Below are 21,728 nucleotides of genomic sequence, written 5' to 3' on the forward strand. Positions count from 1 at the left end.
ATAATATACGTTTAATAATCTTGGCTAAGATAAAATAATCCTCGTGGCTAATTCAATCGAAGATTAACGGTCCATAATCCCAACACCAAATTCGTCCAATCACTCGCGTCGATCTGAAACACGTTACGCTTACTAATTTACATTCGAAACAGCACGGAAAACAACTCTTCGAAAAATAATAACCAACATCGGGGGTCGTTCGATGGGTGAAATCGGGGGAAAAGAATGATAAAGGGTGAAATATTCGCGACAGTTCACGGATAGTACAGTATAAAATCGTAGCTTAAATAAATTAAAACGTAAACAAACATCGAAATCGAAAACCAAGGTTTGACAAAAACAATTCAAGGCTATATAAACAGAATTATAGATGATAACTTAAAATTGAAAAAATATTTTCCATTTTGATAACAATACGGGGTTATGGAAAAATAAAAGGGGAACGCAGAAATCGAAGGTACAAAAATTCGGGTAATTCCACTTTTTTTTGGCGAAACTAGAAAAACGGGGGGAGGCGGATTTAAATTATAAAAATATCCCAGAAATGTTTTTTTATTCCGTAAAACGAACATTCAAAGAGAGGGAGAGAAAAAATCTAAGGGAAGTTAATTTCTGCATCTTTAAGGAGAGTCTGTAAGGAGTCTCTTATTTAGGTCGCTTCGTTGCGGGGAAATCGGGTCATTCGACGAGAGGAGGACCCAGTTGCCAGTGCTTTTCGGGAGCGCGGCGCGTGCAATTCTCTCCCCTCGGAGAACGGTTTCTAAATTTGGCCATTTAGGTGGGCCCCATCAACCCTGACAACTAGCTGCACCAGACGCCCATACTTTTAAATCCACTTTCGCGCCACGAACCCCGGAGGTTGGTTGATCGTCGCTACACGGACGCGCGTGGACTCTCAATGGTGGCCATGAGGGACATCGCGACCAGCTGACCGCTGCTGGGATACCATCTCCTCATTCTCACTTCGTGGCGAATATCCAATTCGGAATTGCGTTTTTGGATTAAGGATCGATCCGGAACTTCAATGGTGAGTGTGGTTTGGATTTATAAGTATTTAAATGGCCGCTTAACGGGAATGGGGTCGTCATGGCAACAGGATATAATGTCTAAGATTGGGTGATAATTGATGCCATAGATGTATCGTGGAATGAAACTGATATAACCCGTATTAATTGAAGTAGAAATTTAATGTCGTTTACTGATAAGAAAATCATATTTCGCGATCCATACGTTTTACTTTACTTATCGGTACCGGTTATTTATCGATAATATCGTGATATCGGTTGAAATTATTTAATTTCTAGCTTAGATTGTAAAACTTCTCTGATAGGAATGTCATATTTCGCCAAATATACGTTTTACTTTACTTATCGGTTTGATATCGGTTTCGGTTATTTATCGGTAATATCCTGATATCGGTTGAAATTATTTAATTTCTAGCTTAGATTGTAAAACTTATCTGATAGGAATGTCATATTTCGCCAAATAAACGCTTTACTTTACTTATCGGTACAATATCAGTTTCGGTTATTTATCGGTAATATCGGTTGAAATTATTTAATTTCTAGTTTAGGTTGTAAGACGTCTCTGATAGGAATGTCATATTTCGCCAAATATACGTTTTACTTTACTTATCGGTACAATATCGGTTTCGGTTATTTATCGGTAAAATCATGATATTCGTTGAAATATCGGTTACTCGTTATCGGGATAATCGTTATAGTGGCTTAACCCAAATAAGGTTGCTCGTCTCATCTCTTAGTTGTCTCGGATTTATTCCAAATATTCAACCACGTATTACATTGCCTAGATTAACCAGCCCAAAAAGGTAAAGATTAAGTGGACAATAGCCACTTCCTAAATACCCCGTCCATTTCAACGGACGTACCTCAAGTTGACAGGAATTTCAGGATAGTGAACATATGTAACATTAAGAGTCATTATATTATTAAACTCTTTTAGCTTTAATTTGCTAGCCTAGTTATATTCACACCACCTACAATCGAATTATAAACAAATGTGGCGTATTTAAATTAATAATTAATTCAACCATATAATTAACACGCTTTGTTTGAATTTCTGTCGTACATTAGCTGTATAAGCGTAAACCTAGAAGTAGGAAGTATCAGTTACTTAAAAATACACGTTCTTTTATAAATTTACGAGACGTAGATAAATAACAAACAAACAAACAATACAATGGATGAGTTTTTACTCGAGATTTTCGCGCCTTGGATGTTCGTGAACCCGTTGCTCGATTTTCGAAAAAACAAAAGGCCTTTGTTACCAAACCAGAACTTAATATGGGTCAAAAACGCGAAATCTAATGAATTGCTTGACAGCGATTGTTTAACAAATCCGCTCAACGAAGAATGGCTAAATTATTTTAAGATAATCCTAATTAAATGTTTATTCGCTTAGCGAGTCATTTCTAATCGCTCCGCGACGTACATCCGCGATCTAAATGTCCAATAATATAAAAAATCCCGTCGTCCCAATCCAAACTAGGACACTCACCCACCCCTGATAATAAGAACCATTATTTTCACCCAAAAATAAAAGAAAAGGAAAGCAATTTTATCGCTTTCTTGGGATTTCTTTTTTAGTCCGTCAGTTGTGGGTGGTATATCAAAACCCGCAATTATTCCCCCCGTGGGACAAATGCAAACCCTGAACCAGAAGATCTCGAGACAATGTATCTGGCTAAATTGTTCCTATTCTTCAAACGGCGAACAATCGGACCATTCGTCATAGCTTTTATAATTTGATAGTCGAGACAATGAAACTCGTGTTGAAAGGAGAAGACGTCTAATTAGGAGGCGTCGAGAGATGATCAAATTTACACGGCTCAGTTTCTCGCGAGAAATTAGATTCGCTTAAAATTCGCGATGCTCCGATGGTCCGCGTTTATTTGTGGAAAGTGGAGCGGACGATGAGGCTCTCCCATTGAGAGTTATCGTCACTTGATACCGTTATCGAAGGCTTACGCGCTGGGTGAAAACTACTCCTACTAATAGCTCGACCGTCGTCTGCTACGATATTCGATCGAAGGTCCGAGTACCGTCACGAAAGTGTTTCGATATGAGACGTGTGTCTGTATTGAAATGGGAGTAATTCGGGGGAAGCGAGAAATCGGAGCTGGTTTCATTCCGACATAAGGAAGCTTGCTGTATTTCGGACGTTTTTTTGCTCTTTTTCCCCCTATTTTCTTAATTGCCCGTATATGAATGTCGCTTTTTTAGCGATTGCCGAAAAGCGAGGTTGACAATGAAGGGTGAAACGGGAACAGTCGCTCAAGTGGCCAAGCGTCGTTTCTTTTTGGGTCTTATCTCGCTGTTGCGAATGTTTCATTCGTCAAATGTCCTCAAATATCACAATTTCTTTCAAATTTCAAATTGGCTAATTTAACAATGTATTTTTTTTAGTAAGCCGTTCCGCAATTTGAATTTAAAATATAGCTTTCACCGGGGACTGTCTAAAGGGAATATAACCTCAGTTTAGGTGTGGAACACCAAACTTCGACCATTTCCCGCTCCCTCCTATGACTTTAGATATTTTTGGCGTTGTTTAGTGACTTCCCGCCAAAATTGTTTACATTAAAAAAGCATAAAAAACATAAAAAACGACTTGAGGTTATATTCCCTTTAAGTACGGCCTTCACCGGGGACTGTTTAAGTACGGCAAAAATAGCGGAACCTTTGCGCAACCGTCTGTTCACACGCGTTGCAACTTATTTTTGATCGTAACTAGCGCCTAGTGCCGGAAATGTAAAATTATCTGATGCACCAGAAATATGAAACTTTGTTTTTCCGTTAAACTCTTTACTACCTGTAAAAGAGCCTTAATTAACGTCTATAAAATAATAATAATCAGCTACGCTAATACCCAAGGCACCACCTTAGGCCTAAGTCATCGAGCGACTTTACAAGCCATTAATTCAGGTGGCCGGGTTACAATTCGTAGGAGGGTGGTGGCAAGCCCTTCATGCCACATGAGCCAACAGCTCCCTACACTTAAGGCCTTTTCACACGAGCCAACTTTTTGATCCAACTAGATGAGTCAACTTGAGTTGAGTCAACTAGTTGGCTCGTGTGAATAAAAGTTCGATGAGTTGATCCACCAAAAATGTGCGCGAGAAAAAATGGATCACTGATCCATTTTTGCTGACTCAGCATTTTGATTTAAAAAGTTGGCTCGTGTGAAAAGGTCTTTACTATTACCGTTAACCTCAACAAGTTTTTATGGAAGGGCAAACCGAAGAGCTCGGGGGAATGGACTTGGAATGTTTGCTAATTCTTATAGAAATGGGCGTGTTTTACAGCTGAGATTTTCAGTCGCCAATTATTTTGAAAATTAACGCAACGTCTTACATTCGAAGGGTCACAAAATCGTTCGAAAAATTCGACCTCGTGATACTAGATTGGACCAATCAAATTCTGGAGAATAGAGCTTTAAATTACTGAAATTGAAATATGAATCCTAATTAGAAAGTATGTGTTAAAAGATGTTAAATCACGCTCGAATAGTCGCGAAAATTCGAAATATTTAATTAATATATGCAAAAATCACTGGGAGTGACAAAAATTAATACGCAAAACATGCAGGAAACGAAAAGTTTCAATCAGAACGAAACCGGGGAAAATTCCAATTTCCCCCCTACTTTTTTAATTTTACAGATTCAATACACTCACATGCATGCCCGCGAAATTGAATTCAAACGAATTTATTAAAAAATAAAATTGGAACGAAGTGCCCATTTTACAAAAAAAAAGTCTTTAACACGCATGACCAGTCTTCAGTATGATCCACTTTGAGTTAAAACTCGCCACCGAAATTTACGCGCTGAAACTGTATCGGATACACTTTTATGTATCGATCATATTGGTTTTAATGAAAAAAATATATTGCAAGCCCGCCGGAATTCGCCACGTCTCAGTGTCATAATGCGATAACTCAAAAATGTTCTCGTCTGTAATTTTAGCATATATATATATATAAATTACTTTTAATCCAAATTTGTTAGTTTAAAGAGTTACTATATTTTGAGGTTCTAGCCACTTACGAAAACTAGTGTATATTACAAATAGCGGAAATTTCGAAATGATTATTTCTGGAAATCTATGAAAATACGCAAGATACATTGAAAATCTCGATAAATCCGAAGAAATATTGGAAATTTAGTGAAATCTGAAGAAATATTGGAAATTTAGCGAAATCTGAAGAAATATTGGAAATTTAGCGAAATCTGAAGAAATATTGGAAATTTAGTGAAATTTGAAGAAATATGGGAAATCTCGAAAAATATCAGAAATATGGAAAATCTCGAGAAATCCGAATAAATATTTGAAATCTCGAAAAATCTGAAGAAATATTGGAAATCTCGAAAAATATCAGCTATATGGGAAATCTCGAAATCAGAAATGTCAGAGATATTGAGAAATATTGGAAATCACGAGAATTAGGAAGAAACATTTTAAATCTCAGGAAATACCGGGAAATCAAAAAATATATATCAAAACGTAACTGGAAGTTACAATGTTTTGCTTTTCAGAAGAAATTTAAATTTATTTTCTACTTAATATTTTCGCAATATTTTAAAATTTACAATATGCGTAGTGTTATTAAATTAATTTGTGTAAAATTCTACATTAATTATTTATTTAAATTAAACGCCTTAATGTATCTAACAGTCAAGGTTATTTTTTCTAATATCGCAAAAAACTTATAGTTAGCGCACTTTCGCACTCACAATTTTCAGTGAGTGAATTTTGTTTTCAATATGGCGTATAACTAGTTTGTCGCGATGGGCACGCTCCGAAAGCAACGAGAGCGTTCCGATTTCTGCTTTGAAGAGACGCAGCTCGTTCGACCTTCCCAAATCTCGAAGCACTTTTTTTCGGCTTTTTCAATGTCACGGCCGGATTTTGATCCCGATTTAATTGATATTTCCAGAGGCGCTGTTTCTTTCGCCGAAAACACGCGACGAACTAACTATACAACCACTATCTTTCTACATTTAAATACTTTTTTTAATACCTCACAGTCCACGCGTGTTGTATTGTAGGTTAGTGGCACGACTGCATCTTTATTTATTTGTTCTCGAAGATCGCCTAGAAGTAATCGAATTAAGTGACTAATCTAAGTCCTCTTAACGATTATTTAAATTTTAGAAATATTTTTTTCAAATGAAATTGGTGTGTAATTTTAGAGAAAAATGTATATAGCAAATGCAATTTTTGGAAATCGTAGCTCGAACCTGGGAAATTAGGAAAAACCTCCCATTTTAATAGAAAAATTAGGAAAATGAGGAAATTTGTCAAACCGAAATTCTTTGAAAAAGTTGATATTTTGGGGAGGCTTAAGACACAATATATGATTCTCAAAAAAGATCACGAATGACTTGGGGAAAAATTGTAAGAAATGTATCAAATGATTCAAAACATCTGTAGAATATAGTAATATATAAGAAATATTTAAATATAGGAATAAATACGAAATATTTAAATATAGGAATAAATACGAAATATTTAAATATAGGAATAAATACGAAATATTTAAATATAGGAATAAATACGAAATATTTAAATATAGGAATAAATACGAAATATTTAAATATAGGAATAAATACGAAATATTTAAATATAGGAATAAATACGAAATATTTAAATATAGGAATAAATACGAAACATTTAATTATAGGAGTATAAAATAAAATATGGAAAATATACGAAAATATAGGAAAATCTCGAAAATATTTAAATATGAATAAATACTAAATTCTTTAAAATATAAGAATATTAAAGAAAATTTGTAAAATATAAGAATATTAAAGAAAATTTGTAAAATATAAGAATATTAAAGAAAATTTGTAAAATATAAGAATATTAAAGAAAATTTGTAAAATATAAGAATATTAAAGAAAATTTGTAAAACATAAGAATATTAAAGAAAATTTGTAAAACATAAGAATATTAAAGAAAATTTGTAAAATATAAGAATATTAAAGAAAATTTGTAAAATATAAGAATATTAAAGAAAATTTGTAAAATAGGAAGAAAATCTCGAAAATAATAGATATTTAAGAAATCTTGAAAATACGGAATATACAAGAAAATCTTGAAGTAAATAGGAAAATATAAGAAAATCCTAAACAAAATAGGAAAATTGAGAAGATCTTGATATAAATAGGAAAATATAAGAAAATCTTGAAATAAATAGGAAAATAAAAGAAAATCTTGAAAATATAGCACAAAATTATGTAATATAGAAATATATAAGAATATTTTGAAATAAAGAAATATATAAGAATATTCGAAATATAGAAATATTTAAGAAAATCTCGAAATATAGAAATATTTAAGAAAATCTCGAAATATAGAAATATTTAAGAAAATCTCGAAATATAGAAATATTTAAGAAAATCTCGAAATATAGAAATATTTAAGAAAATCTCGAAATATAGAAATATTTAAGAAAATCTCGAAATATAGAAATATTTAAGAAAATCTCGAAATATAGAAATATATAAGAATATCTTGAAATATATAGGAAAATCTTGAAATATAGAAATATGTAAGAAAATTCTATAGGATTTATAGAACGACTGGGAGATGGTGGCCATCAGTAAAAGGTGGTGGTGCAAAGGAGGATGATATTATATGTCTTTCACTCTACTAGGGATGATGATGTCATCTTGAAAAGGCAAAACTAATTACCTTTCACTGTATACATGTACGTGATGACATCACGTGAAATATCTTTATTATGTCCTTGCATGCGGGGTATTTAGTGGTATGAAAGTAGATCGTTGACTTTGTTTGACGCCAGAGGGCAGGCAAAACGGAGGGGATGTCCGGGGGCTCCAGAAACGAGCGAAGTATGTAAATTACATATAAGATGAATAAATTGTAATAGGGTAATTAAATATCTCGTTATTCAAATCGGTTTTTCGGCGGTAAAAATCATTGCGGAAAAAGATTTTATTTTAATAACCCATTAAATTTAACAACGCGAAAAGGACTGGGGTAAAGCTGGTGGTGGTCGCTGTTAATTGTTTTCCAAATTTCCGCGTATCAAACGCTTCAATTTCACACGAGAACGAATTATGTAGATGTTGAGGTGTAAATATAATAAGAACTAAATAGCTTAAAACAGCTTCAGTGTCCAGTTTAATAATATCCGGTCTTTATTAAAAATATTGTAAAGCGACTATAATTAATCGTAATTAATTTAAAATTTCAAGTTCATTATTATTAATGATGAAGTAATTTTTTTATAAACATAAAAACAATAAGTATGACACTTCCTATGGCTTTAATGCTAATTTTCTAACTTAACCTTTTTTCGGCACTGATACTCTTTTCAAGCTGTGACTTGGACTCGCGACTTACCGTTTTCGATGACTACGTTTGATAAAAATTCAAGCCTAATATCGGAGAGGACGTTCTGGAGTCGCGAGGGGCTTTGACTTTGTTTTGAAGCCCGCGTGCGAGTCAGGCGTGATAAAAAACATGAGCTCGTGGCGCCGAGAAAAACTTTTTTAATTTTTATCATTTTATCCAAATATTCCGCCTATCTATCGGAAACCAGATATTTCGGCTTAGCGGAAGTCTCGCATATTTTAGACACTAGAGGGCTCTGTGCTGAGAAACATCTTTATTACGCAATAACTATGAAAATCCGTTTGGTTGTAAATCTTGTTAATTGTTGTTATGTTACTTATGTAATCACTAAATATGAAATTTTTCAAAATTGAGTGAATGTTGATTTGGTCTAATTAAAAAAATTGAAAAAAATTGAGTTTTTAAAACAATATAATTCACTTTTCCATGTTAGGTTAAAAATGTGGGTGGTTTTAAAATTATTTCATGGACAAAATTTACCAATAAAAAATAAACCACATTTTAGCAAAGGTTTCAAGATAAATTTGGACAAGATGGCGGAGTAATGGTGCGTAACACCCGCTTTCAACTGACAATTGTGAGTTGATTATGATATCACGTGAAAGCTATTCCTCTGATGTCCTTTAACATTCTCGCAGTTCGCCTAAGTCGACAAAAAGATTCCCAAACATAATTATCAACAAATATTGAGGTTACTAAAGTAATCTACTTCCAAAAAACCGCGACCTTTGTAACCACGAAGACCTCAACCTTTGAACCCACAGATACATTCAATCCCACTATACCCAAAATTCACCCTTTAAAAATAATACGAGAATTCTAGGATAAAATTTAAGGTGGGTTTACTTAAAACGCATTACCCTCAAAATATAGCCTAATTCAAATTGACCTTCTGAGCGATTCGGAGTAAGAAATAGGTGAAAGATCGGCTAGACCCCTTAGTTTTAAATATACATATATATATTTATGTTTAAGAAAATCGTGATTTTACAATTTACGACGTTTTCTCTTCGGAAAAAGGAACAGGAAAAGCGTGCTCGAAATACAAAATAGCTTTATCTTCGAATAAGGTTTATATAATCACGGCTGCGAGCCGAATCGCGTACAAGAGGAAGTACCGTCTACCTTTATTAAAACGCCCAATTTAGAGACATATATAGTTACTTCTTTGGCCCCAAATCTTACCCGAAATTACATCTTAGAGTGTGTACTAAGGAGGAAAGGAAGAGTTACCCATAAATAATGAAGAGTCCGACCCCCGCGTTCCTTTACCAAATATACAATAACAATTAACATTTTCCCGCTCTATTAGCCAATATATAAATTTCCCTTTTTAGCAACCAAGAAAACTAGGTCGCCCTGCTCCCTTACTATCGGCTGATTTCGACATAAATTTCGTTTAGATGGCGGCCACCACTCAAACGCTGGTCGGTATGACACTGATATCAGCCTTCCATGTGGTAAGCTGTAATATTAGTATAAGTTATTTTTTTATATATTTGGGGGGTTAATATACGAAAATGGGTTTCGCCAAACGAAGTGGATTTCTATTTCTGGGTTTGGCGTGTTTGTTTATTCAAACGCCGTTTCGGTTTATACGGCTGACTGGAAAGCCCGTTAGCATTGTATGAATGAATGCTTTGAACATTTCGTCTATATCCGTAAATTTATATTGGTGTTGTCTTTGATATAAATTTAGATTTATATGGCTCGTTTAGAACCTTAAATTCGGTCTGCTGACTATGTAAATTTTTACAAAGAATCGACTGCCGTGTATAGTTAAATAATTCCGAAATTCCACGTCATTTTTAATGACGAAATCGCTTATAAAATGTTAATTATACGCGGTATAAGGTGCTAAATGCATCATGTTATACCTATAATCAGAAGTATATTCTATATATCTTTACAGAAAAGCAGGGTTTTAAAAAACCGGTCTTAAAAAAACCCCAAACCCATCGGATTTTATTAAAATTTAGGCTAAAAAGTTAACATAAAATTTATGACATTTCTAAAGAACCATAAATTAAAATTTTTGAATATCGTTCCAAAATATATTAAAATGCTTTTAAAGTTTACCAGTAGATGGCGATAGAGTGTGAACTGAGTCTTTCTTATACATAAAAACCACCCCCTTATTTTTTTAAAAAAAGTATTCATTTTGAACGTAAAAATGAAAATGTTTCGAGTGAATAACCTTAGAAGTATCAAAAATTAACACTTCTCTCAAAGATATAGTGTATAAACTTCCGATATAATAGATAGCTTAAGTACCCTAGTAAATTATAAACAAAAATATTTATTGAGTAAATTATTCGTACTGAAGTATATCCGGTTAACTGTATTCCTGTTGTCTTCTTATTGTAAAGTTATATCTACTGCAGACGGAAGTTTCAAAATATGTAATGTTGAAGAATCCTTTTAAATGTTAGCTTCTTCGTACGGATCTATGGCGTCAAGTGAACTTTGAAACATTGATTAACCTCTCTATTAAACAAAACTTATTTATTTCCTTAGAGGTCGGGGACGGTTAATCATTATCCATGTTTAAATTAATTTTTTCGGGGAAAAAATGTAAACAAAGAAATTTACCGGTTAATATTTCGGAAAATGATTAAAAAACATATATTATTCGTAAAATTTGAGCTTTTTATCGAAAAAAACGTCGTTTTTCCGATAAATTTTACAAATTTATAAAAAAAATTAATCGGATAATACAGAAATATAAATTACTTGATACGAATAATTTTGAGAGCTTTATCTATTGAATAAAAGTTAACCATCCCCGACCTCTATATTTCCTTCTTCTTTCAACGCAAATTTGTACAAAGACGGGTGATTTAACGGATTAACGACGGTGACGCTAGTGGCTTAAAGGCGTGAAAAAGCGGGAAGTCGCCCGTTGAATAGATTCGAGATTAGCCTCCTCGGTAAACTTTCAATGCAAGCCTGATCACCACCAAACGATAAAGTTCCAGTTTGTCTCGGCCTGTGAATGACAGCGTTGATGACTCCCGGGAATTCTTTCAAATTTGGTCCACCCCGGCTCGTTCCTATCTTCCGTATTCTTTTGTGTACTCGGAATCAAAGAGGGTTTATTCAGAGTCTTTCATTACGCGCCGTAATTATTAATTTGACGACGATAAAGATTTCCAGTTCCTTTGATGTCGGCCCGTAATTACTTAATTTGTGGGCAATGGCCATCATTAGCTATATACCGTAGGAATTAGCCTTTTCAATTCGAAAAGTTCATAAGCTGCTAAGCAGTCGATTGGCTATTATTCAACACAAAACGTGTTTACAAATCCTACGTGGCTCTGTGTAATCTGAAAAGGATAATTGGTGATTAGTAGATAGTGGTCAACGCGACTAAAACACTTCTGACGCTGCCCACTAACTAGTAGACTACCTGACGTGTTTATCTCCGATTTAGTTCAAACTCGGGTGGTAAGTAAGATTTCGGCTAACTTTAAAATCCCTTAAAGGGTGGACAAGAATGGGCTTTCGTTTTGCCATGGCAACCGAAAATGTTTTTGACAACTTAAAACCTGATTGTCTCTACGGAAATTACCCAAATTAAGTAAATTTACCCAAATTGACATGTATTTAAAACAATTTACCCAATTCACACATGTTCTGAAATCTATTTCTAAATAATTACACTTTTAAATTTTAGAGAAATTCGATTTTCCCCATGTTAATTTCCGTAGAGAAAATAAGGTTTTAAGTGGTCAAAACATTTTCGGTTGTCATGGCAAAACGAAAGACCATTCCTGTCCACCCTTTTTGGGATTTTAAAGTTAGACGAAGGTCTACTTACCACCCGAGTTTCAACGAAATCAGAGATAATCACCTAGGGCTCTATGTTAAAAAGTCATTGTTTAACGGTAGACATTTTCGATAAAGCCATCACAAACACAACCTTTCAATTTCAACTATAGTAGTTTCTGGTTTTTTGAGGAAATAATTTAAAAAATGGCAGTCCTAAAAACTTAGAAAAACGAAGTAAACAAAAGACTTTTATTTCCCAAACATTAAAATGACAATCGAACCATTGTTTATATGTATTAAAAATAGGCCCTTATTGGGTCAAACTTTCCATCGAAGATATTTCTGAGAAAAAAACTCCAAAGTACGAATAGCATTATCTGAGTTATGCAACTTAGGAATAAAACATAAGCGTGTCAGTTAGTCGATTTTAATTACTGATGTGTGGAGTGACGTCATACCCAAAAAAGATAAAATACGCAATTTAAAAATAAACGATCACGTGCCCTATGACGAAGCAAATAGTAGGGTAGGGCCAGTTGCTATTCATGTGACCCACCAAAAATGTGCGGTCATTTTACATCAGGCATTTCCATAAAATAAAGTGGCCTTCTTGTTTACTATTTCCCCCCCACTCCTACAATGCTTCTCCAGCTCTCCCACTAAAGAGAGCTAATAAATTCGTCCATAGGCTAGTAATAACATAAGTGTATAATATAAATAACATAAGTGTGACACTTGCTATTCTTCACATGATAAAGTTTTATTGAGAGCTATTTACAAGACAGACTGCATTACGGGCTTCGTCGCCGTTTTTCGTCCGCTTGCTAACGCGTCACACGTAACCTTTGACAGCGCCTCGCTAGAGGGATATTTTCTTCTTGTGAGGACCTCACTCCGTTACTGGCTCTCAGTAAAATATTCCCCAAAGTGACAAACGCATAGAATAATATTATAGACTTATGGTAATAATAATCAGCTAGACTAATACCCAAGGCACCACCCTAGGCCCAAGTCATCGAGCGACTTTTAATGCCTTTAAACAGGTGGCAGGGTTACAATGCGTAGGAGGTGTTGGCAAGCCCTTCATACCACGTGAGCAAACAGCTCCCTACACTCACTATTACCGTTAACTTCGACAAGTTTTTATGCGAAAGGGAAACCGAATAACTAGGGGGATAACTTGATAAAAATCAACGCTGTAGGAGTGGTTCCGAGTTTCCACTCAGTGCCACAAGCTGGGTTCGAACACGGCTCCTCTTGCTGCGAGGCGAAAGTGTTAACCACTACGCACTACCTCAACAACTTGGGCAGTCGTTGCGAATTTTTGGAAAGGCTTAATTCAATGATACGGAAGATAGGAAACTGACGCACTTCCGTGAAAGACACTTATACACTTTTGATAAAGCGGTATCAACCCGGAGCCTTCCTAATTGCCACCAAATTCGGGGGGCACTGTCATATTTACACAATGACCAAGATTCTTCTCGTGCATGATAATAGCGGCAGACATTCCTTCATCGAGAAATCGTCGCGTTGCTGTCTCCCGGAAGCGACGCTCTGTTGATTGAGAGCTACGTCTTCCGCCCCCGTCACCCCCCCTATCGCGCGCGCATCCAAAAACTTGTCCTCCTTTTTTTATCACAATTTTTTTTATCTAATACTTATAACACTTTTGAAAGATGAACGAGTTGCCGCAGTCGCCTTTTTTCCAGTTTCAGTATTTACCATTTTTTTATTTATATCAAAGGAGTCGAAATTCTTTCTAATCACGACGCGACCTTTGTCATACCACGAAACTATAATATTCAACGCGAACGTTTGGATCAAATATACATCGGTCGAATTATCCGCGTGTTCCGTATGGAAGTCGTACTAGTTTAGCCGGTAGCCGACTGAAAGTGTTTGACGAGTGATTACTGGAATTTACATGACCCAATGAACGTTTGGAATTGATGCCCCCCTTCGCGTTGTTTCGCGATAATTTGCTCGGCGATTGATTCTGGTCGTTTTGTTTCCGAATAGCTCGATCGCCCATGCCTTCGCCGGAAGATCTGCAGCATGGACCGCGGACTTTCGACTGCGCTACGGAAGTTACTGTTCGTCGGACTATGGCTCTCGTGGACTCTGACCGTCGCGTCGACGGGCTACCGCCGCACGGACGCCGTTCCTCCTAGGTTCGTCCCACCGCCTCCGCGCCACCCGCCCCGCTTGGTGGCGGCCACTTTATACCCCTCGAGGATAGGGCACTCGCCCTCCTACATCCCCAGCGTTCGCCAGGTACGAGTGGCCAACGTCGAGTACCACACAATCATTCCGAGAAACTACAATGTCACCGCTTTCCGACCGCAAATGCGTAAGTACACCACATCATTTCGTTATTTTGTTTACAGTTGTTGCAAATTCACCAGTGAGTTTAAATGAAACCCGATACGTAGTGGAAACGTTCGATAAGTGTAAATGAAACCCTATACGTAACAGTGACGGTCGGTGACTGTAAATGAAACCCTATTCGTAGCAATAACGGTCGGTGACTGTAAATGAAACCCTATTCGTAGCAATAACGGTCGGTGACTGTAAATAAAACCCGATACGTAGCAGAAACGATCGATGAGTGTAAATGGAAGCCTATACGTATTTTAATATAATTTCGTGGAACTTCTCAATTTAGGGCAAGATTTCGGCGGCTACTACGCGCCTCACATCCCCCAGTTTCCCGCGGGTCCGTCCAGCAACGAGTTCGAGGACTACTTGGCCGAATCGGATGAGCCACTCCGGTTGGCATTCCGTCCACCAGCCCAGCCAGCTCCGGCGCCGACGGACGAGGAAACCAACTGCGAAGTGGACGGTACGTGTCAATTCATCTTAGCCTGTTGGCTGCAAGGAGGCAAAGTGGGCAGTAACTGCGGACCGTTGTCCGGCTGTTGTCACAAGAGTTCCTCGCCTTCCAAGCGAAGACCCAACCCTGCTCCGAGACTAGCCAGGGATTTCAGGCCCGCGTACTACGGACCCGTTCGAAACGATCCCAGTAAGTTATATTCGTTCTACAGACCAGTTACTTAAAAGGCGAGAGTTTTGAGACCGGTAAGTGTTTGAGACCATTATCTTTCGATGAAGTAATTTATCCGTTCCTAAAATGCAGATGTCGCGTTCGAGTAACTGGTCTAATAATTCGTAACTTTTTAACCGATCATAAATATTATAATAGACTGTGGAAGAAGCGCCGCGAGGATTAGTCGAATTGTAGGTGGCAATGACGCCGCCTTTGGACAGTTTCCTTGGCAGGTTGGTCACTTTAAATGGCAATATACACAATGATAACCGAGTAACCACCAATTACTTCTTTGAACCAGGCTTTCATACAAGTGGGTGGAAGTCGATGCGGAGGTGCCTTGGTCGGAAGGCAACACGTGGTCACGGCTGGACATTGCGTCGCGAAGTAAATAACCATCGATATTACGAGAAACAAATTAGGTGTTAACGAGAACGTTTTCCCTCCAAGGTCGCAATACGCTCCCAGAAAAATCCGCGTCACCCTGGGCGATTACGTCCTCTTTTCGGACGTGGAGAGTTTACCTCACGAGGTCTTGGAGGTCATGGAGGTGCGACTGCATCCTAACTTCAGGTTCACGCCTCAGGCCGATCGCTACGACGTGGCGGTGCTGATCCTGGAGAGGCCGGTCCAGTACAGGGAAAACATTCGGCCCATTTGCCTCCCACCCAAAGACGCTGATTTCTTGGGACAAGTGGCTTACGCGGCCGGCTGGGGGGCCATGCAGGCTGGTAAGAACAAATATTTTACATTTAAGGTAACTCTTTTTAAGTTCAAGTGACAACGGAAGTATATAACTACTTTGTAAAAAAGTATCTTAGAACCTTAGCAAACTAGTGCCTGGCGGAAACCCATAATTTGACCGACTCCAAGGAGGTTGTAAGATACGGTTTTTCCTTCTCCGGGTTCATGCTCTAGTCTCGTGACGGGCTTTTTTCTGAAAAGAAAAAACACGCGTCGTCTGCTTATAGCACCGCTGACTCGACCACTAACACAGAGAACGCAAAATCGTGGTTGATATTTTAAATGCACGGTCGCGTGGAAAATGTTTAATCAAAAAGATCTTTGGAGTAGATAATAGAAATTATTCATTTAAAGCTACTGAAATATGAATAGGCTTTTCTATAAAGTAACATTGGCCTTCTTGTTTGGATGTTGCTGTTGCGTCACGGGTGACGTATCGATGACGTTTTATTACGAAAAGCCCTGGTCATAAGAGTAAATTCAACGAGGCACACTATTTTTATGCATAAACCTTCGTGACGAATGAGCTACGTATAAACCAGTTCAGCAGGCGTAGCTTATTTTATAGAAAGGCCTATGCCGTAGTTTATAAAAGGTATATTTTTCTAATTCTTTACTGGTTTGTTTTGAGTTAAATTGTAAATACACTTTTGAAATGAGAAGGACAAAGGGTTTTGTATCATTAAAATTTTGTCTTGGCCATTGTGTCAGCCGCCACATTCTGCTAGTGTATTTCCCAACCATTTCTAAAAACCTGCCAATCCCTTTAGCCACTAGAGGGAAAATTAGGGGTTGGAAACAAATTTATGCCTACAACTTCTTTAGATTTTATAGGTTATATTGACTTGTCTATAATATATAGATACAGTTATTAATTATATGTACAGTTGATTAAGTATATATAAACATACCTACGCTGCGAAATTTTTAAATTTATCTTCATTAGGTGAAACCGAGGGGCTAACCACTCTTAGAAAGTCTGTACACCGGATTACGCTTAGATTAGCACTGCCAAAGGCAGGGACTTCAAAGATTACGCGTAGTCCCATTAGTACAGTAAAGGTACGGCTCTGTACACCGATTACGCGGAGTGATCAGCCCCTCGGGTGAAACTTGCTTAGTCTGTGAAATGCGTGTTTCATTTTTATAGCGTAAATTGATTTTTACATACTATGTATCAGTCTGATGCCCATTGAAAAAAAGGGTTTCAAACTGCCCAGATTTTTTAGTTTAATTATTCCATAATTAATGTTCAATAAGCCCCGCAACCAATAAATTAGCATAGTACTAATTTTATTTGGCTAAACGAGCCGCTTGCACGTTACTATCTGACTTTGTGGTGTTTCGTGACCAGTAAAGCAATTTGAAATTTGAATAGTTTTCAACTATTTACCTTTTAATAGTTTATAACTAATTTCGCGGTGTTTAATTCGTTTAAATATCGACTAGAATTTACATATTCATGTATTATTCATAACAAAAATAAAAATTTAAGGGAAAATGGTATCGCTTATAGAGCCCGGCGATTTCCAGTCCAGAAATTATCGTTTAAAAAAAGCTACCAAGTGAAATTCTGCTCGCAAGATCAACCAAGTAGTAATTACCCAAGCAGAGAATCTTATATTAAATGTGTTTTTTATTACCCACCACTTGACGTACAAAAAAGTAGCATAACGGAGCGTTGCTGTTTATTTGTCAGGTTCGAAATACCGTCCCAAAGTGCTGCAGTACGTTCCGGTCCAAGTGATCGCCAACCCCGTCTGCGAAATGTGGCATCAACGCAAGGGCATCGATATTCAAATCCACCACGAAATGATGTGCGCCGGATACGAGTACGGCGGAAGAGACAGTTGCCAGGTACGCCGACAGGGGGACACGATACTTGGGTTTTTTTCGCCTGTCCGAGGTCAAAAAGTGTAAACTTTTTACACTAAAACGTTTTATTCGCCTGTTCTCGGGGTAAGATTTACCCTGTCCCGAATTTTGTCCGCTTGTTCCAGAGCTCCAAGGTTACACTTTTTACTCCTCCTCGAAAGGAGGTGTAGAAGGGAGTAATCTAGCTTGGTCGTCTGCTTAAATAGAAAATTCGTCTGCTTTAATTTCGTTTCACGAAAACATGACGGGTTTTGAACCTCTTCACATGTGGCTAGCTTTTATTAACGAAAATCCAATTGTTAAATGCTATTTAATGACTTTAAAAGTCACTTGATGACTTAGGCCTAAGGTGGTGCCTTGGGTATTAGCGTAGCTTATTATTATTATTATTATTATTATTATTATTATTATTATTATTATTATTATTATTATTATTATTATTATTATTATTATTATTATTATTATTATTAAATAAATTAGAAAAATGATCCACATATTGAAGACCAGTCCTCATCACCGGCCGCCATCTTAAAACAAAACTACGGCTAATAAATAACCTTTAACCTTTAACTACTCCCTTCTTACTCAAACTCTTTTGTTTCGTCAAGACAGAATTGGAATAAAATTACTTTTTAACCTGCTCAAAAAACTCAGAACAGGCGATTATAAACCACCTAATTTCGTTGTTACCGTTTCTTCACTCAGATTCGTACGGACCAAGAATGTATTAATTCTTAGGGAGAATGAGTTAAGACGATATTTAGCGTTGCTCGCTATCCACCTCACGCTTTAACAATAAGCTGCTCCCTCTAATCAACTCGTTAAGGGGGGAAACAGGATCAGGATATAGGCATTCTTGTTCAAGATTTCGACAATGAAATGTCTCGTTTAGGGTTGAAAAATTACAGTCGAAACTTCCTTTCTGGCTCTATTAACGAGCTCGCGACACGATGTATTAAACAAACTAACTGGGTCTTCTGTTCTTTTCGGGTGAGGGGACCTCGTAACACTTCTCCATCAAGTCCATCATAACGTTAAAGGTCGATTCTATTATTAGAAAATTTGATGCGCGCGTCCCAAATGTTTGTCTCCGCGGATTACTCACAAAGATTACCAGAGTTACGGAACATTAACGGATGGACTTGTAAGATAATTTTTAAGAATAGGGTCTAATGTTTAGTTACATAGTTTGCACCTAACGGGCGTGGCTTATGGTCTCCATGGAAACCGAGAGGGGGTTCAAAAATTAAACCATTTCGCGCGTAGCTACTAAATAGGTAGCCATTTTGTTGGTAATCTCATCGAAGCGACAAAACGTACGAAAATTAGATTTATGCTTTCAAATTTTTAAAGTAATATCGTTATGGGCCCTAAAAAAACGGGCAATATTTTAAATCCGGGGTATTTAAATAAAATAGCAAATGATGACAGGAATATAAAATGACAATATTCGGTTTCCCTTTCTAATTTAACTACTCGAACAATTTTAAACCAGGCAGGTAACCATTTTTAACGTGAAACTAAATTCTTAATCACATGAAAATAATTAAAATCCGTAAACAGACGATTGAAACTGTTATCCCTCGTGTTTTACTAAGAAATCTGCACCGGCAAAATGGCGGCATTGTACGGTTCATTCTTGCTCAAATTACATATTTATTCTTGCTGCATATATCTATTCTTGGACCTGCGTCATTGATGACGTAGGGATGCAAACTATGTATAGCTAAAGTAAAATGGTGGATAAATCAGTTTTTTTAATTTGTAAAAGGCCTTAAGATAGTTGGGCCTATAAAAATTATCGACCTTATTACGAAGTTTGCTCATAAGCCGCGAGCGAAATTGTCCCTGCGCGTAACTTCCAAGCAGGTAACGAAGACGGTCCATCTCATTAGCGAGCAAATTGTTGTTAATTGAAATTTAAAACGGTTTTATAATGAAAACTGTCGCTTACTTGGGTGAAATAATTCGAAGTTATAAAATCGGAACAATCGCTTATTGCAGAAAGTACTTAATTTTGAATTTGAGATCAGTGGCGCATGGAACCAATTAACTTGGGGACCTTTCGCTCTGCCGAAAAAAGAAAAATAACCGTTCCCCGCGACGCCTCTCGGAAAAATAGGCTAAACGGAAATTGTAGAATTTGTTGGGACAAACCAATCCACGTGCGAATTCGCGGCGTCGTGCGGTGTGTTTTTAAGAGAAATGTGATAAGGCTTAGGAAACTAGACCATTAATATTAAGGATATTGTATCAATAACTTACCAATTTGATAAAGTTATTAGTCCAAAAAATTTACCAGAGTAATTAAACTAAATAATGATTAGAAGTTATCTCATGAAAATCAGTTAATTCTATTAAAATCCTTTAAATTATGAGCTTGAATCGATGACTGATATTCAAATAAAACGACCGTTTAAACATAGCCTACGATAGTAGATAGGTCGCATCATATTGTCAAAACCCGTAGCGCAATAGAAATACGAATGGTGGCGCTGTAATCTATTTCTGTTTGTACCAAAACTGGGGGAGAAACTGGGGGAAGACCTCCTGAAAATTCAAAACACCGGATGATGCGGCGTTTTGTACGGGTTTTTACTGAAGCGAAGCGCCCCTAAGTTAATTGGTTCCATGAGTGGCGTAGCAAGAGAGCGTGGAAAGGGCACTGTGCCCCGGGTGGAAAAAGGTCTAGCTACGCCACTGTTTAAGATCAAAAAAACCATTTTTACTGGAATTTATCGCCATCAATTTAGCCCGGTAGTCATTCTATCAACAATGAAAAACTGGTAGCTTGTACTCGGTATCTGAAGTATGTGTTTCTTATGCATACAAGATTCATAGAGACTTTAACATGCTAGGGTTTCTTATTAATTGAACTTAAACGCAAAATATCAGATTTTCGTACGGTAAAATATACACTAAATTAGTCTCCATATTATGGACACCAGTCAACTGTGAAAGCTCTATCTAAACCCCCATTAATTTTACATGTGTTTTCTTTTGACTAGGGTGATTCTGGTGGGCCATTGATGTACGAACACGGAGGATTGTGGTACCTGATCGGCGTGGTGTCTGCTGGATACTCCTGCGCGAGGCATGTAACCCTTTTTGTAGCTGTCTAGAAAATACATAGACCTACCCTACATTATGAATAAATAATGCCACACCTCTGTATTAAAGAATAATCCAGAATTGGTCATGATTTAACATCTAATTATTTTTATCGTCAAAGTATTTAAAACAGTCTTGACTTTTGAGAAATTTTAAGACAATGATATTTGACCCTTATATTAAATTCCTCGCGTGTCAGTAAGGACAATAATTAATTCCTATTTATAAATTGCCAACTAAGGCCAATAATTAATGCCTATTTAGAAATTCCCGGCTAAGGCCAATAATTAATGCCTATTTAGAAATTCCCAACTAAGGCCAATAATTAATGCCTATTTAGAAATTGCCAACTAAGGCCAATAATTAATGCCTATTTAGAAATTGCCAACTAAGGCCAATAATTAATGCCTATTTAGAAATTGCCAACTAAGGCCAATAATTAATGCCTATTTAGAAATTGCCAGCTAAGGACAATCAGTAATTCCTATTTAGAAATTGCCAGCTAAGGACAATCAGTAATTCCTATTTAGAAATTGCCAGCTAAGGACAATCATTAATTCCTTTTTAGAAATTGCCAGCTAAGGACAATCATTAATTCCTTTTTAGAAATTGCCAGCTAAGGACAATCATTAATTCCTTTTTAGAAATTGCCAGCTAAGGACAATCATTAATTCCTTTTTAGAAATTGCCAGCTAAGGACAATCAGTAATTCCTGTTTAGAAATTGCCAGCTAAGGACAATCAGTAATTTCTATTTAGAAATTGCCAGCTAAGGAC

General features: G+C 36.6%; 1 protein-coding gene across 2 annotated transcripts; it reads left to right on the forward strand.

The window, feature by feature from the left end:
- Positions 1-672: 672 nt before the first annotated feature.
- On the forward strand, positions 673-20,991 carry LOC149922205 (brain-specific serine protease 4-like). 2 transcript variants are annotated; one of them, XM_090164272.1, is made up of 8 exons: positions 673-1,027; positions 14,196-14,526; positions 14,842-15,198; positions 15,379-15,455; positions 15,524-15,609; positions 15,673-15,953; positions 17,666-17,823; positions 20,850-20,991. In XM_090164272.1, the coding sequence occupies exons 1-8, from the start codon at positions 1,025-1,027 to the stop codon at positions 20,961-20,963; spliced, it is 1,407 nt and encodes a 468-aa protein (XP_090020398.1). In that variant the 5' UTR covers positions 673-1,024; the 3' UTR covers positions 20,964-20,991. The 2 variants fall into 2 exon arrangements, with proteins under 2 accessions (XP_090020398.1, XP_090020399.1); XM_090164273.1 differs by lacking the exon at positions 673-1,027 and having other exon boundaries at positions 13,887-14,526.
- The last annotated feature ends 737 nt before the right edge of the window (positions 20,992-21,728 follow it).

Source organism: Leiobunum rupestre, chromosome 11, assembly GCF_980474605.1.
Source record: "Leiobunum rupestre chromosome 11, qqLeiRupe1.1.hap1, whole genome shotgun sequence".
NCBI classification, from domain to species: Eukaryota; Metazoa; Arthropoda; class Arachnida; order Opiliones; family Sclerosomatidae; genus Leiobunum; species Leiobunum rupestre.

Coding starts and splice junctions, on each gene's coding strand:
- LOC149922205 (XM_090164272.1), top strand. Junction 15,199..15,378: donor ACCCGTTCGAAACGATCCCA/GTAAGTTATATT, acceptor ATATTATAATAG/ACTGTGGAAGAAGCGCCGCG. Junction 15,456..15,523: donor TTGGACAGTTTCCTTGGCAG/GTTGGTCACTTT, acceptor TCTTTGAACCAG/GCTTTCATACAAGTGGGTGG.